Raw genomic sequence first — 17,233 nt, 5'->3', positions numbered from 1 at the left:
TGTAAATGCCCTATTTTCTTGCCATCGAGAGACACTACTAGAATGCTCCAAACACCTTCAATTGGAGTATTGTATTAGGGTTGTAAAGGCCCTATTATATTGTCATACCAAGACACTACTGGAGAGCTCCAAACACCTTCAATTGGTGTGTTGTATCAGGCCTATAAATGCCCTATTATCTTGCCATCGGGAGACAAACTAGAGTGTTCCAAACTCCTTCAATTTGAGTATTTTTTAGGGTTGTAAATGCCCTATTTATCTTGCCATATAGAGATACTACTAGAGCGCTCCAAAAACCGTCAATTGTAGTGTTGTATTTGGGCTGTAAATGCCTTTTTTTTTGTCATCTGGAGACACTACTAGAGTGATCCAAAAAACTTCGATTGGAGTGTTGTATTAGGGTTGTAAATGCCATATGATCTTGCTATCGGGAGACACTACTAGAGTGCTCCAAAACATCTTCAATTGTTGTGTTGTATTAGTGTTGTAAATGTCCTACTATATTGCCAAATAGAGACACTGCTATAGAGTGCTCCAAATACTTTCGATTGGAGAGATGTATTAGGGTAGCAAATGCCTTATTATACTGCCATATTGAGACACTACTAGAGTGCTCAAAAATGTCTTCCATTGGAGTGTTGAAAATGCCCAATTATCTTGCGATATATGGTCACTATTAATGTGCTCAAAACACCTTCATTTTGAGTGTTGTACTAGGGTTGTAAATGCCCTATTATCTTGCCATATAGAGACACTACTAGAGTGCTCCAAACACCTTAGATTGGTGTGTTGTATTAGGGCTGTAAAAGCCCAATTTTCTTGCCATCGGGAGACACTACTAGAGTACTCCAAACAACTTCAACTGGAGTGTTGTATTGGACCTGTAGATGCCCAATTATCTTGCCAATGCCCCAAAAATCATTAATTGGAGTGTTGTATTACGATTGCAAATACCCTATTATCTTGCCATCGGGAGACACTACTAGAGTGCTCCAAAAAACTTTTAATTTGAATGTTGTATTAGGGTTGTAAATGCCCTATTATACTATCATATAGAGACCATACTAGAGTGCTCCAAACACCTTCGATTGGTCTGTTGTATTAGGCCTATAAATGCCCTATTATCTTGCCATCCGGAGACACAACTAGTGTTTTCCAAACTCCTTCAATTTGAGTGTTTTTTAGGGTTGTAATTGCCATATTATCTTTCTATATAGAGACACTACTAGAGCGCTCCAAACACCTTCGATTGGTGTGTTGTATTATGGCTGTAAATGCCCAATTTTCTTGCCATCGGGAGACACTACAAGATTGCTCCAAACAACTTCAATTGGAGTGTTGTATTATAATTGTAAATGCCCTATACTAAGACACTACTGGACCGCTCCAAACACCTTCAATTGGTGTGTTGTATTAGGCCTATAAATGCCCTATTATCTTGCTATCGGGAGACACAACTAGTATGTTCCAAACTCCTTCAATTTGAGTGTTTTTTAGAGTTGTAAATGCCCTATTATCTTGTCATATAGAGATACTACTAGAGCGCTCCAAACACCTTGAATTAGAGTGTTGTCTTAGGGCTATAAATGCCCAATTTTCTTGCCATCTGGAGACACTACTAGAGTGCTCAAAAACACCTTCAATTGGAGTGATGTATTACGGTTGTAAATGTCTTATTATACTTTCCTGGAGTGACACTACTAGAGTGCTCCAAACATCTTCCATTGGAGTGTTGTAAATGCCCTATTATATTATCATATAGAGACACTACAAGAGTGCTCCAATCACCATCAATTGGAGTGTTGTATTGGGACTGTAAATGCCCAATTTTCATGTCATCTGGAGACACTACTAGAGTGCTCCAAACATCTTCAACTGGAGTGTTGTATTAGGGTTGTAAATGTCTTATTATCTTGCCATATAGAGACACTTCTAGAGCGCACCAAACACATTCAATTGGAGTGTTGTATTTGGGCTATAAATACCCTATTATCTTGCCGTATAGAGACACTACTACAGCGCTTCAAACACCTTCAATTGGATTGTTGTATTAGGGCTGTAAATGCCCTATTATCTTGCCATTGGGAGAGACTAGTAGAGTGCTCCAAATACCTTCAATTGGAGTGTTGTATTAGGGTTGTCAATGTCCTATTATCTTGCGATATGGAGACACTACTAGAGTGCTCCAAACAGCTTCAATTGGAGCATTACATTCGGGTTGTAAATGTCCTATTATATTACCATCTCGAGACACTACTAGAGAGCTCCATTAACCTTCAATTGGAGTGTTGTATTAGGGTTGTAAATGCCATATTATATTGCCAAATAGCGACACTACTAGAGTGCTCCAAACAATTTCAATTGGAGTGTTGTATTAGGGTTGTAAATGCACTATTATCATGCCATATAGGGACACTAAAAGAGCGGTCCAAGTACCTTCAATTGGATTGTTGTGTTATGGTTATAAATGCTCTATTATCTTTTCCATATAGGCACACTACTAGAGTGCTCCAAACACCTTCAAATGGAGTGTTGTATTAGGGTTTCAAATACCCTATTATCTTGTCATATAGAGACACTACTAGAGTGCTCCAAAGAGCTTCAATTGGAGTATTGTATTAAAGCTATAAATGCCCTATTTTCTTGGCATATGGAGACACTACTGAGTGCTCCAAACAGCTTCAATTGGAGCGTTGTATTAAGGTTGCAAATGTTCTATTATATTACTATCTCGAGACACTACTAGAGCGCTCCAAAAACCTTTAATAGGAGTGTTGTATTAGGGTTGTAAATGCCCTATTATATTGCCATATAGAGACACTACTATAGTGCTCCAAACACTTTCAATTAGAGTGTTGTATTAGGGTTGTAAATGCTATATTATCTTGCCATATAAGGACATTACTAGAGTGCTCCATACAACTTCAATTGGAGTGTTGTATTAGGGTTGTAAATGACCTATTATCTTGCCATTTGGAGACACTACTAGAGTGCTCGAAACGCCTTCAATTGGAGTGTTGTATTAGGGTTACAAATTCCCTATTATTTGCCATATAGGAACACTGTTACAGTGCTTGAAACACTTTCAACTGGAGTGTTGTATTAGGGTTATAGATGCCCCTATTATCTTGCCACATAGGGACACTACTAGAGTGCTCCAAACATATTCAATTGGAGTGTTGTATTAGGTCTCTAAATGCCCAATTATCTTAAACAACCAAATGTGTTTAGTTAATATAGTAAAATTCTGACCATACTATGGCTTTTGTGGAAATTCAAAAAGTACCATAAGATCACTCAATGTATTTGTACTTTGTTAATAGAGATATTGATTTATAAGCACAGACTGTTTTGCGCTTTGCAAAATACCATAGTCTCACGTTTTATATTAATTTATGTCATATTTTATTACCAAATGACTCCAAGATGTGCTCTCGAGTTTTGGCACTAGTGGAAAAATTGGAATCAGGATCGGCCTATCTAGATCAGCTGTAGTAAACCGATACTAATACCTATCTGGATCAGTTTTATTAATAAAACCGATACTAAAATATAATAAAATCATAGCACATGAACTAATAGGATCGGTTCTAAGCTAAGAACCGATCCAGATACTATCAGGATCGGTTCTAAGCTAAGGACCAATCCTAATTATCAAGTATTAGGATTGGTTCTTAGCCGAAACCGATCCTGATAATATCTGGATCGGTTCTAAGTTAGGAACCGATCCTAATTATTAATTATCAGGATCGGTTCTTAGCTTAGAACTGATCCAGATACTATCAAGATCGGTTCTAAGCTAAGAACTGATCCTGATAGTGCATTTAAAGGCTTTCCTAAGTTCGATTCTTCACAAAATTGCCTACATTACTTAGCGCAGCAGTTATCTTACTGGGCATTAATCAGCTATCTCATCCTTCTTTTCTCAGGTTCATTAGTGATCATTAGCATTTTTTTGCTCTTCTTATCGGAATCGTACACGTACAATGCACGTTCTCTTGGCATAAGCACGATCAATATCCAATGATTTCTGCATGTTAGGTTTGTAGCATGTCATATTCTATAATTTATATGAATTGAAAGAAATATAATAAAATTAGAATATATGTATAACACTAACATCTGATGGTAAGGTATGAATATCAATCTCTTGTCCCGATTTTCTTGGAGTGCTTTCCCTATGTATCGAAGAACACGTCCTCGGCCATCATTCAATAGGGTGGCATTCATTTGACTTGGGTCCATAAAACCAACTTGCTCATCGGGAAATTCCTCATTGATGAATTTGTGCCAATATCTACAAAATAAAGACATACCGGTGACCTCAATTTTATGAAATTTGAATTAAAAGTACTAAATTCTGCAATTATTACGAATATTAAACATAAGTTTTATGTTTTATTTACAACTTTTTTAGATGCCGTACCAAGTGAGATGAAGATCGCTGCACCAAATTTCTCAATAATAGCCAAACTACAAAATTAAACCATCGGAACCTAATTAAGGGATGTATATATGTATAACATATATATGATGCATATGCTAGGGTATATCAAAAGCTCATAATAGCATGCACGTGCAAATATAATTATATCCAAAATTTCTCACAAATTGTCAGAAATATTGGTTAGATTGAACGGAGAAAAAAAACCACCTCTAAAAACGTGTAAAAGATGGATGAGTGATGTGTCCAGTTTTTATATTTGCACTTGCACGACGAGGATGAATACTTTCTCGATAAGGATGAATACTTGTACAACGGACAACTCAAAAGTATATCATCATGGATCTCATTTTAAAGATAAAATTATATCAAAAACATTCGTGGTTTTAGATTTGTAAAATTCCTCACCGATCGTCAGAAATATTGATTAGATTAAACGAAAAAAAAAAATCCCACCTCTAAAAATGTGTCTAGTTTTTTTTTTTTTAAATACTTGATATATTAGATATGAATACTTGATGTGTTATAGATGAATACTTGATGCATTATAGATGAACATGTGCGAGCGCTAGTTGTAAAATCTTTGAAATATTATGTGGTCCCCAAATAGTAAGTGGTCCCCTAAATAGTTAGTAGTTATTGAAGTAGTTAATGACTGAGGGATGAAATGAGAGATTGTTACGAGAGGATAGCTAGGTGCTCCCTAAAAAAATATGAACATTATTTTTTAGACAATATTTCAACAAATATGAAAAAAAAACAAAATATATACATACCAATTCTACCCTGAATTAATCAAGAAATCATTTTATATATAATCGTATATAATGAGGGCATGTAATAAGGACCAATTAAACAAAAATGACTTAGATTTGTGGCAAGCAAAACCTTTACCAAGAAAAACATAAAATAAAATCTGATACATTGAACTTGAAAAATGAATGTAGCATCCAACATAAAATAATATAGATAAAAAATGTCACATGCCTTGGCACATGTTAGGATCTTGCATAAAGGCACATAGGTTTTTGTCCATTTTATTCCAGACAATTTGTCCATACTTGAAATAAACAGCAATTCAAATTAAACATATATTAATCACATTTCATATCCCTATGCTTATTTCATTGTATTGCTATTTTTATATTATTTGTACCCAATAATCCTGTTTACCAACAATTAGTGAAATTGGATTCCACCTCCGTCAAACTCGATCCGTGAGTACAAGTTGATTTGAATTTGAACGACTATAAATTGAAATAAGAGTAAACAAAAACAGGGGGGGGGGGGGGGGGATTATATGGACGAAAATAAATAGCAATTCAAATTAAACATATATTAATTATTCACATTCTATATCCCTGTGCTTATTTCATTTTATTGCTATTTATTTTGTCTGTACTTGATAATCCGATTTACCACCGATTAGTGAAATTTAATTCCACCCCATCAAACTTAATTCATGAATTCTAGTTGATTTGATTGAACAAATGTAAATTGACATAAGAACAAACAAAACTGAGCAGATCATATGGAGAGAAAAAAGAAAAAGAAATATCCTTACCTTTGCATGTGATATGTTATGTGCATCACCACAACCGACAAATTGTGCCAAAACTATAAATTATTATTTTTTATAAGGATCAGAACCACAAGTTTTTAATACAAAAATGCAGTTTTAGAGGTATCCAAGTGTCAATCATAGACCTATATATAAAGACGAAAGTATAGCTGCCCATACAAAGAAATTGACCTACTAACTTATATGTGAAAAAAATGGTGGGGAAAATGGTTGAGAGAGAAAAATGAAAGCCAAGAGAGATTTTAAAGCCACAATGCATGAAGGAGAAATAAACAAATTCAAGAGGATCATTTTTGTTGCTAATTAAGGCTGATTCTACCACCTCTGCAGTTTTTATTTTGGCTTGTATTTTTTGTTCTCCAAATTAATTCTTATTTCATATATAGCTATATTTTAGTATGATTACACTATCTCTTTCTCTACAATGCCAAAGAAATTAATTAATTTTTGAGGCAATTTTTGGGTCACAATACCTGATATTATGAAAAAAAATCTCTTGCGTAAAACATCATGTAGATATCAAATGGACGAGTCAAAAGTAAGATATTGGAGAAAATTGAATCCAATTTTTCTCAATTTTACATGGATTAAATTTCCTCCAATTCTCAAATTTGAATCCCATAAACACCGATGGCAACACAACTACCTTAAAATTAAGAAGGCTTTTGAATGAGCAAGTGAAGGTAAGATATTGGAGAAAACCAAACCAGCAGCAAGTCAAGAGAAATGTATTGGTTTGATTTCCTGCAATTCTCACATTCATTGTCTCATAAACTCATAATAATTTCATATTTCTTTCTTGCAAGATTAAAACTGAATATGAGATGTTCTAGAAAACTGAACTGATCATTTAATTCACCAATTATTTGAGAGTAAAATTAAAGTTCGGAGGTATCAAAATTGATTCGTGCTGAAACTAGAATTGTGGGGTAATTTATAGAAAGCAAAACTGAGAAAAATAAAAAGAAAAAGGCAAAGGCATGTATGGTGTGATTTCTCTTTTTCTGGTTCCATGTCATGGATATGGCATGAGGTTTTACCAAGTGAACCAGTAATAATTTTTCTTTTTTCTTTTTTCTTTTTTCTTTTCACTTTTCAAAGACAGTCTTCTATGCCTTCCTGTTACTTGTGTTGTAACGTCCCTTTTTTATTGCAAAATCACAACAGAATATTGTGTATGTGTGTATATGAGAGAGAGAGAGAAACTTTGGGAAATTCTTCTATGGTCCTGATCACTAAGTGTGTGTTTATTGACGAGTTTGGATCCTCTGAAGTAATACACAATTTGAATTTGGATCCAAATCATCTGAATAATTTTGGCATGAATACTAATAGGGCACCGTAAATTTCAACTTAGACCGAATTGGCACACTGTTACTTACAGGAGATCCAACGGTCTGAATTCAACTTCAAATTCAAAATTTGAGTTACTTACATGAGATCCACACCCTCTGTTGACATGATGAGAAATAATAACTTGGCACACTGGTAGTTTTAAAAGCTAGCTCATGAGATAATATCTGTGTAAATTGTATATTTTCTCAAAACATATGGAGGAGAAATCCAAGCTTTGGAGTCATATAATAAGCGTCCAATTAATGAAATCAAGATTAGTGGGGATGGTTTTGGATATCTCTATCAAAACCATAACGCATGCATCATGAAAGTAGCTAGATATTGATCGATCCCAGAGAAATTTCCTAAACAAAAAAAATGTAAATATCGGTCGGCACAAGATTTTTCCATTGTCTAACTAAATTAAAGATCTCCGGAAGTAATTTATTTTTAGAAAGAAAAAGAGTAAGAATATTATTCATCAGAAACACTTTTGTGTCAACAAGATAAATTAATGGTATATAATAAACCATTAATTTTATACTTACACAAATATAGACATTATATGTCTTTAACAATCACATAATATTAATATTAATACTCAAGATGAATTCCATAACTCATGAACTTCAATTTGTTTCTTTTAATCTTTCTCATCTCAGCAGTTTCACTCGAGCCCTATTCAACTCCTTGACAACTTCTTCGATCCTAATGCGCTCCTTTGGAGACAACTTGGAGCACAAGAGGCCACATCGAATCACTGAAACCAAGCAATCATGAACATCCTGTGTTACATTTGCACTATCTCCTCCAACATTGACTGGGAACAGTTTATGGTCAATAATCTCAGTAACACGATCGGAAAAAGCCATCTCAACATACATGTGGAGGTTCAATCCGTCTCTGAATCTTTCGTCGTTGGGGCTTATGCCGGTAAACATCTCAAGCACTAGAATGCCATAGCTGTATGCATCTCCTTCAACCGATGCCTGACCTCCCATACCATATTCTAGAAAAAATGACAAATTAAAATCATTCCCTTCTACAGATTATTCACCAAGATCAGTAACATAGTGTTGTTTTTTCTTCTCAATTCAAACATATGAGCACTTTTTTCATTATGTATGTTGCCAATGTTAATTAGATGCACTGATTTTAACTTGGCCTTCTGAAAGCTTGTGCTAACTTCCTATTCACATATCAATTTGACAGCTAGGAGCTAACTAGGTTGGAACAATCTATTAAGATAATTAAAAGAGCAAATGAGACAATACAGATTATGTGGAAGCTATTCTTTCTGTACCGTGAAAGAGTAAAACAAACTCAAAATAAATAATAAACACACCCACTATAATGTAAGCTGGTCCGTAACTACTTATACCTATATAAATACTAAAACAGAAAATTAATTTCTCATAAGAATAAGCTTGTACCTGGGGCAATATAACCGATGGAACCTCTAAGTCCAGCTGTGCTTCCTGTCAACAGAGAAGACAATAGAATCAGGTTGAACCAGAAATCTGGCTAGCCCGAAATCACCCACATGTGCAGTCATGTCATCATCCAAAAGAACATTGCTAGGTTTAAGGTCACAGTGTATGATTGGAGCGGGCCCATGGTTATGAAGATAATCCAAGGCTGTTGCAACATCGATTGCTATATTCATCCTCTGGATAAGGCTGAGACTCCTAATTAAATGGCCTATTTGTACACATGTCAGGATGCAACCATGTTTCCAAGGTTCTGAAACTCGGAATCGGAATCGGATTTTTGACCGCCGAGTCAGAATCGGATGAATCGGCCGGAATCGGAAGAATCGGATCGGTAACTCGGGTTTTTTTGGCAGAACCCTTGTTTTGTAGCCAAAAAATAGGAAAAATTTAATAAAAATAATTTGCAAAAAAACTATGTTAATTAAGTGTTATATTCCAAAATTTTAAAACATGATTTAATTATTAAGTTGATTATTTCGTCTAATTAATTTTTTTATTAGATTAATGAACAATTAGATTTATTTGAGTAACATAAAATGAATCTAAAATTTAGAAATATAAACGAATCAAATTCGTACATTAAAAATTGGAGGTTAAAAACATAAGATAAAATATAGCACCATAAATAAAGTGTAAATATTCGGTAAATCTAAAATTCGTTACAATCGTGAAACTAAGAAAGGAAATAAATCAAATCATGTAAATAAATAAATAATTGAATTCTAACTAAGAGTAATTAAATTAGGAATTATAAATTGATTTGGTAATTATATGTGTATATATATATATATACTACTTTATATTTAATTAGTCGGATTTAAAATTAAATTATAAACACGTAAAATACTCGTACGACATTATAAATTGTTACGAATCTTCGATTCGAAATTTGGACGAAAACAGATTTTTAATAAATTAAATGAATACATATTAAGTTTTGGATTGCTTGGACCATTGGATTTAATCCCAACACGAATCTTGAACTCATCCTACACTTTGATTTTTGAATTGATGAAAGGAAGGGATTTAAACCCATTTGAATAAAAATTTCGGGTCCGGCACCGAATTCTCATCCTCTGAGATATCTCATATTTTGCGTGACTTGTTGAAAAACCAAAACCGTTCAAATAAGTTCTGCACAAATCTCAAAGCTCAAATAATACTGGCCCCCTGCGCTATCCTTCTCTTTTTCCCTTCTCTCCCGTTCGCCCCGTTCGCGCAAGAAACAGGAAGCGACTCCATGAAACTTCTCTCCAGCGATCTCAGCGATCTCCTCAGCGATCTCCATGAAACTTCTCCTCAGCCGGTCTTCAGCCTTCTCCTCCAGGTACTCATCTCCTCCTACGGCAGAGCACAATCCAGGTTAGTTGGAAATCGGAATTTTTTGAAATGAAATCGGCTCAAATCGGCTCAACTCGGCTTGAATCGGTGTAACTCGGCCGGAAAATCGGAAAATCGGCCGATTCCGGCACTGTTCATCCGAGTTTTGCCGAAAAACTCGCATGGGCGCGAGAATCGGGTAAAACTCGGCTCGGACGCCGCCGATTCCGAGTCGACTCGGCCGAGTCAACTCGGAATCGGCCAATTTTCGGAACCATGCATGTTTCTTGTTAGAAATTTATTTTAAAACTCAAAATTTAAATAATATTTATTTTAATATTAACGGTTTTTTAACTTTATGAATTATAGAGCTATCTGTGAATTAATTTCATTGATACAATTTGTACATAAAAGCTCACTATTTGGCAACAGAAGATCGAATCAAATAAAATAAGTAAACAGGAGCTGTCCATGGTCTCAATGATACAATTGTTTAAATCTTGCCAGTTACTCATTTTAATCAATTGAATTAATTGAGAATAGCATGCGCAAGCATTAAAATCAATTTCTATTTTAGTTGATCTGCATATGCTAACCATTCATTCATATTTGACCGTTTATTTTCTTTTAATACAAAACGGTAATAGAATGAATATCATTTTAATTCTCATAAATGTATAAAATTATTGGTATCAATGTCTATAAATAATACATGATACTTGAAGAGCTAACGATCCAACAATTCATATTCTCTTGCTCTTCCTATTAGCTCTATAATTCATAAATTTAATTTAGATTCTCCCACAAACAAATATTTTATTTATAGAAAACATATTATTCTGCTATCATTGTTGAAAGAAGCTACATCAACCTCTACCACGGTTGCGCCCGAAGGTAGAGGAATACCGGCGTAACTTGGGGCAAGCTTAACCGATTATTCCTGCGCTTAGGACGGGAAGTTGCCTTAGGTCCGCATTTTGCAGCTCCGGGTAATAAAGTTTTAATTATATTCTTGATTATATTTTTAATATAATTTTTATTTATTTTATTGATCAAAATTCAGATTTAAAATTAGTTGGTTAGTTCATATTTTTCCAACAATCTAAGGCAAAAACCCGTAATCTGAATTTGATCAAATTAAATTCTGATTTTAATTATTTTATAAATTGTAGAATTAATTAGTTTACCAAAATGAAAGATAAAAAATCAAAATCAAAATATTGATCATAACAAAAACTATTTCCCTGATTCGGATGGTATTTTGTATGAACTGTCACTGTAATTTGTGATATAAATTTAGCCGTTATGATTACTATGAAATTGTATTTAATTAATATTATTTGATTTAAATTACAATCGGAGAAGTTAGAAATATAAATTTGAGTTTGAATATATGCTGTGATTTATGAAATTAAATTAAGTTCCTTATATATCAATTAATGTTTTCTGTATTGAATACATTAAGAAATTATATTTGTTAATTAACTTCTAATTATGAGAATGATTTCCGCTATAAAAAATAAAATACAAGTTTGTCTTAATTTGTTTATATTATTTAGATCCCAATCATAATCAAAAATCAAAATCTTATTTCTTACTTAGACATTATAGATTTCTTACTAAAATATAAATTTAATTTTAGTAAATGGAAATTTTAATAATAAACTAAAATGATTTTAAGTTGATGTAGTTGTTGATCAATGGAATATTATATAATTGAAATCGAAATAGAAAGTTACGAAAAAGTGAATTAAATATTAAATTGATTAATTTGATATTTAATTACAAAAGTGTTTCTTGTTATCCAATTGTTAGCATATATTTGATATGATAATTATACAAAGTCCGTTAGTAAATATTTGTTAAGTATATAATTGAATGTTATCAATAAAATTCGGAAATCTGATTATTACTCTTAACTCAAGTAATTAAGTTTACAAATTATTTTTCTGAAAAAGAAGAATAAATTATTTAGTAGTGGACATCTTTGTCATAAAAATAAATAGAAAAAAAAAACATTAATTTTTTGACTTATGCTTCATCATTGTTGTTGAATTTTATAACGGATTAATATTATTAATTATTATAAATAAGAAAACTTAAAAGTCCTAATTAATGCTCATATAATTGCCACCTCTGTAATTTAATTGCATGAACCACCTTGATGATCTCTTTAATGAGTAGAGAAAACCAAAATAAACTATGAACGTCTGTTTCTTAAATTAACACATGAAATAAGTGTTAGTTTCATATAATTAAAAAAAATATATATATATATATAGAGGAATCAACAAGTGATATACAACCCATCTAATCAATATTAATATTGATAATTTCCCTCATCTAATGTCGTCCATATAATTAGATGAAATATTATATTTAATATTGAGAAAGTTGTGACTTGCAAGAGTATAGTATAATTTGAATTTATATGGATGTTTTCTAATTAAATTGTTAATCATGGTAATTATATCTTTAATGTTTATAATTATGTATTTAATGATTGGGAATATTGAACAGAGAATATTAAGCAGTTATATTCTTGAAAGACATTAATTCTCACTTGTCCAATCAGAAAATGCTATGTCATTTTTTGTGTGTGTCTAATCAATATTAAATTGATTGTAGATATCGTTAATTTTATTTTGTGGGACATTAAAATCTGATTTCCAAATGGATATTCTACATTATTAAATTAAACTTGACATTCTATCCAGTCAATTTATAATTTTAAAACAGAATCTACATTTGCAATTGGAGGCCTTATTTTAATACTTTCTTATGGTCATAGTAACCAAAATATATAATTATGTTGAGATATTTTGTTCTCGAATAACTATACAAAACAATCTAGATAATATTTTATTTTTTATTTAAAAAAAAAAAAAAATTTCATGATCAAAATTATATTTTACTTATTACCAACTTCTAAGGAAAATTATCATAATGTAAAACAAATATGATTAGTAATAGTTTACAAACAGAGATAAAACTATTACAATTTAATAATGTTCCATAGTAATATATATTATCTAATATTATACTATTAGTTTCATTGATGCCAAAAGTAAGAATTGTGATATCAAAGGGTTTATTTTGCCAAATAAATGAATATGTCAGTCTTATTTTCAGATTAAATAAAAATGATCCATGACATCTATGTAAAATAAATATGATAAATATTGTAGGATTCCAATTTTATAAATATAATAATAAATCAAAATATTTAATATATTGTTGTCAGGTGAGATTTTAATTATATATTATTATAGTCTGAAAGACTACTCAAATAAAATTGATAATATTCAATACTTCTGAAAATAAAGAAGAAAGAGAAATGTTTGGGTATAATTTAAAAATAATATTAATTAAAATAATTGTGATTAATTTTATTCATTGAGGTTCATTTTAATCAATTAATCATGATGACTAGTTAGCATACATGATTCATAATGTTATGTTAGAAAATAATTAAATAAGATGTCAATCTTACTATTTGATATATAACAGAATAATATGAGAGTTCAAATGTTTATTAAAATATATATAAACCTACCCTAAGTTATATATGGCATGAAATTACAAATGCATAAATTAAATCTTAATTGCACAATACTGATTATGCATTTATAGAATGCTTTAACATTATGTTATATATAGTTAATTGTGGAGATTATATGATATGTATGGCATGAATATTGAATATATGTCCTTGATTTTAATTTTATGAGGAATTGTGATAAAGCTTAATAAGAAAACGAAATGTGGGGGTGCGAAATAAAATGTACTCATTTAATTATTGATCATGATAACTAATATATATATTGATTGTGATTATAGCTAATATGTATTAAATGAGACTACTTGATAATTTTCTCGTATGTTGCAAACAAATGTGAGAATTTAAATTATCATATATCATGACATGAGGTGATAAAAATTTATTGAGATATACATGCTTAATCTATCTTGATGTCTTAAATTACTTTGATTGTATTAGAATGCATGATTTTGACATTCTATTAAAAATACTATTATTGTTAGCTCATATATTTTATTCTAAGTGCGTGTGATTAATTTTATGTCACATGTTGCTACAAAATTAATGATATGCTTTTGAAAGCATTATTTCTAATTATAATAATTTGGTGAATATTATTTTGCAAGTGATTTATAAATAAAAAATAAATTACTTGCATGCTTGAGCAATAAATGATAATTCATTGACATGAAAATGTTAATAATGGACTAAAGTTAAAGTCCATGTGTATATAGGACGAAAGTCCTAGAGTCATTGAGGGGATGGGATTTAGCCTAATGGGCCAATCTGGTGTGGGAACCCAACCTCTGTGATGGGCGATCCCCTGAAGGGGGTTCAATGGGTAAGAACAAGCAGATAGGTTGGCCAAGGAGCACAAGAATATTTTAGATATGGAACTTCCGTTCCAAACCCATCCCTATGGTGATCAGTGCTCCTGTGTAGTGTAATAAGCTGAGTATCCCAAGTCGGTAATTCGCGAGATGTGACTCTACACACATCCCAGAGGGAACTCTTCTATATGAGAATGACCGTATATACAAGGCCGCGGCTACTGAGTTTAGGCAACCCGTAGAATATTCTCATGAAAAAATCAAGTTAATGTGCATGGCCTCAAACGCACAACCCGCGATGTAGTTTTCTGTACTGTGTGTGTAATAATGTAAGTTCCGATCAAAGGAATCGTTGTTCAAGACCTGGTTCACTCCGATCTCCTCGGACTGAAATTATTGACACTAAGCGAAATCAAAACATTTTGCCCAATGCACAGTATAAACAATGGTAGCAGAAATATTTATATATATGTTTTAGTTTATTTTTATTTTTTAAATTAAATTTTGAATTTTGTGGGGGATTGTTAGAAATTTATTTTAAAACTCAAAATTTAAATAATATTTATTTTAATATTAACGGTTTTTTAACTTTATGAATTATAGAGCTATCTGTGAATTAATTTCATTGATACAATTTGTACATAAAAGCTCACTATTTGGCAACAGAAGATCGAATCAAATAAAATAAGTAAACAGGAGCTGTCCATGGTCTCAATGATACAATTGTTTAAATCTTGCCAGTTACTCATTTTAATCAATTGAATTAATTGAGAATAGCATGCGCAAGCATTAAAATCAATTTCTATTTTAGTTGATCTGCATATGCTAACCATTCATTCATATTTGACCGTTTATTTTCTTTTAATACAAAACGGTAATAGAATGAATATCATTTTAATTCTCATAAATGTATAAAATTATTGGTATCAATGTCTATAAATAATACATGATACTTGAAGAGCTAACGATCCAACAATTCATATTCTCTTGCTCTTCCTATTAGCTCTATAATTCATAAATTTAATTTCTATTCTCCCACAAACAAATATTTTATTTATAGAAAACATATTATTCTGCTATCATTGTTGAAAGAAGCTACATCAACCTCTACCACGGTTGCGCCCGAAGGTAGAGGAATACCGGCGTAACTTGGGGCAAGCTTAACCGATTATTCCTGCGCTTAGGACGGGAAGTTGCCTTAGGTCCGCATTTTGCAGCTCCGGGTAATAAAGTTTTAATTATATTCTTGATTATATTTTTAATATAATTTTTATTTATTTTATTGATCAAAATTCAGATTTAAAATTAGTTGGTTAGTTCATATTTTTCCAACATTTCTAAGCTGCCATTAGGAATGAACTGAAAAATCAAAGCTTTAAAATCATTACCATGGTGGTTTGTGCTAGAGCATGAACTTAAAACTTTGATAAGGTTTCTGTGTCGAACTTTTCTTAATACCTCACATTCAGACAAGAAACTTTTAGAAGCACCACGTTGATTCAGATTTAGTATCTTCACAGAAACAGTTGTCACGTTCTCAAAATTCATCAGAGCTTTGTAAACAGCTCCAAAGGTACCTCTTCCAATTAGATTCTCCGATGAAAAGTGATCTGTATCCCTGAGAATGTCATTGTATGACACTTTTTGATACTCAGAATTTTTGGCCACAAATGGTAAGGGATTATTCTGAGATCCATTTTTCCAATAAAAACGGGCTATCAAAAACATGATTATACACATGCATATAATACCATCTATGCAACAAATTATTACAACTTGTATTTGTACCATAGGATTTTTTTAAATTACAGTTTGCTACATTTACCATATTAGAAAGAATTTTGATGATTGCTTTATGTTGTCACTATTATAATTTTGATTTTGCTGTCACATCTCTATACTGTAATTCTTAAATTTTTAATTTGGCTTTTACTGATCGCTTTTACCTTTCATTTTTGCATTGTTGTTGGGTTAACGGTTTTCTGTTTTCTATATTTCATATGCTCATTTTTATTTCTAAATCACTGTCTTTGCTGGTAAATTTTTCAATGACTGTTTTTTTTCTTAAACAAATTTAGTTAATTTCCATCAATGGTGGTTTTTTTTAATTAGTGCTTTGGGAAGAGCGGTGGCGGCGGCGCTTTTGAAGCAGAGCGCCACTGAATTCATGGCGTTAATGACAGAGGCTGAGCGACCGATCGACACAATTGTCAGTGCGAGAAGCTCTGCTCGATGGCGTGTGCGCGTAGTAGACCCAAATTGAAAACCTCGCAAAACCCTTTTGGCAAATGGCAATGAAGAAAGTAAATCTGGGTATTTGAATTGGGCCTAAATTTGGGCTGGGAAGCCATTAGGCCTTTTACATGTTTTGTGTTTGGTTAATAACCTCTTTTTTTTTTTTTTTTTTTTTTTTTTTTTTTTTGCTCATGCTATAATCGGAAAGTAAACATGTGCACTGCTGGCTTTACGTATGCATAGAGTATTAACAATATCCTTAACGGGTATACTCTACCCTACCCGCCCGTGCCCGCCGCCCGGGGTATCCGTGCCCGAGCCCGGGTATGGGTCGGGTACGCGGGTAGGGGCAAAAACCGGACCGGACTCACATTTTTGGACCCATACCCGACCTTACCCTACCCGATCTTACCCGTACCCGACTATACCCGATTACCCCTACCCGATACCCGA

The 17,233-nt window shown here is 32.3% G+C and overlaps 1 protein-coding gene across 2 annotated transcripts in view; it reads right to left on the bottom strand.

The window, feature by feature from the left end:
• Positions 1 to 7,960: 7,960 nt before the first annotated feature.
• The window catches only part of LOC144560950 (uncharacterized), a 51,831-nt gene continuing 42,558 nt past the window's right edge, over positions 7,961 to 17,233 (bottom strand). The window contains exon 3 of one of the 2 annotated variants that reach the window (XM_078310180.1): positions 7,961 to 8,355. In XM_078310180.1, the coding sequence (XP_078166306.1) occupies positions 8,015 to 8,355 (341 nt within the window). In that variant the 3' untranslated portion in view covers positions 7,961 to 8,014. Of the gene's footprint in view, positions 8,371 to 17,233 lie in introns of both variants that reach the window. The other variant, XM_078310186.1, reaches the window with a different exon arrangement.

This window comes from Carex rostrata, chromosome 1 (genome assembly GCF_964058835.1).
Source record: "Carex rostrata chromosome 1, lpCarRost1.2, whole genome shotgun sequence".
NCBI lineage: Eukaryota > Viridiplantae > Streptophyta > Magnoliopsida > Poales > Cyperaceae > Carex > Carex rostrata.
The sequence above is the reverse complement of the archived record's forward strand: the minus strand, read 5'-3'. Positions and strand labels throughout refer to the sequence as shown.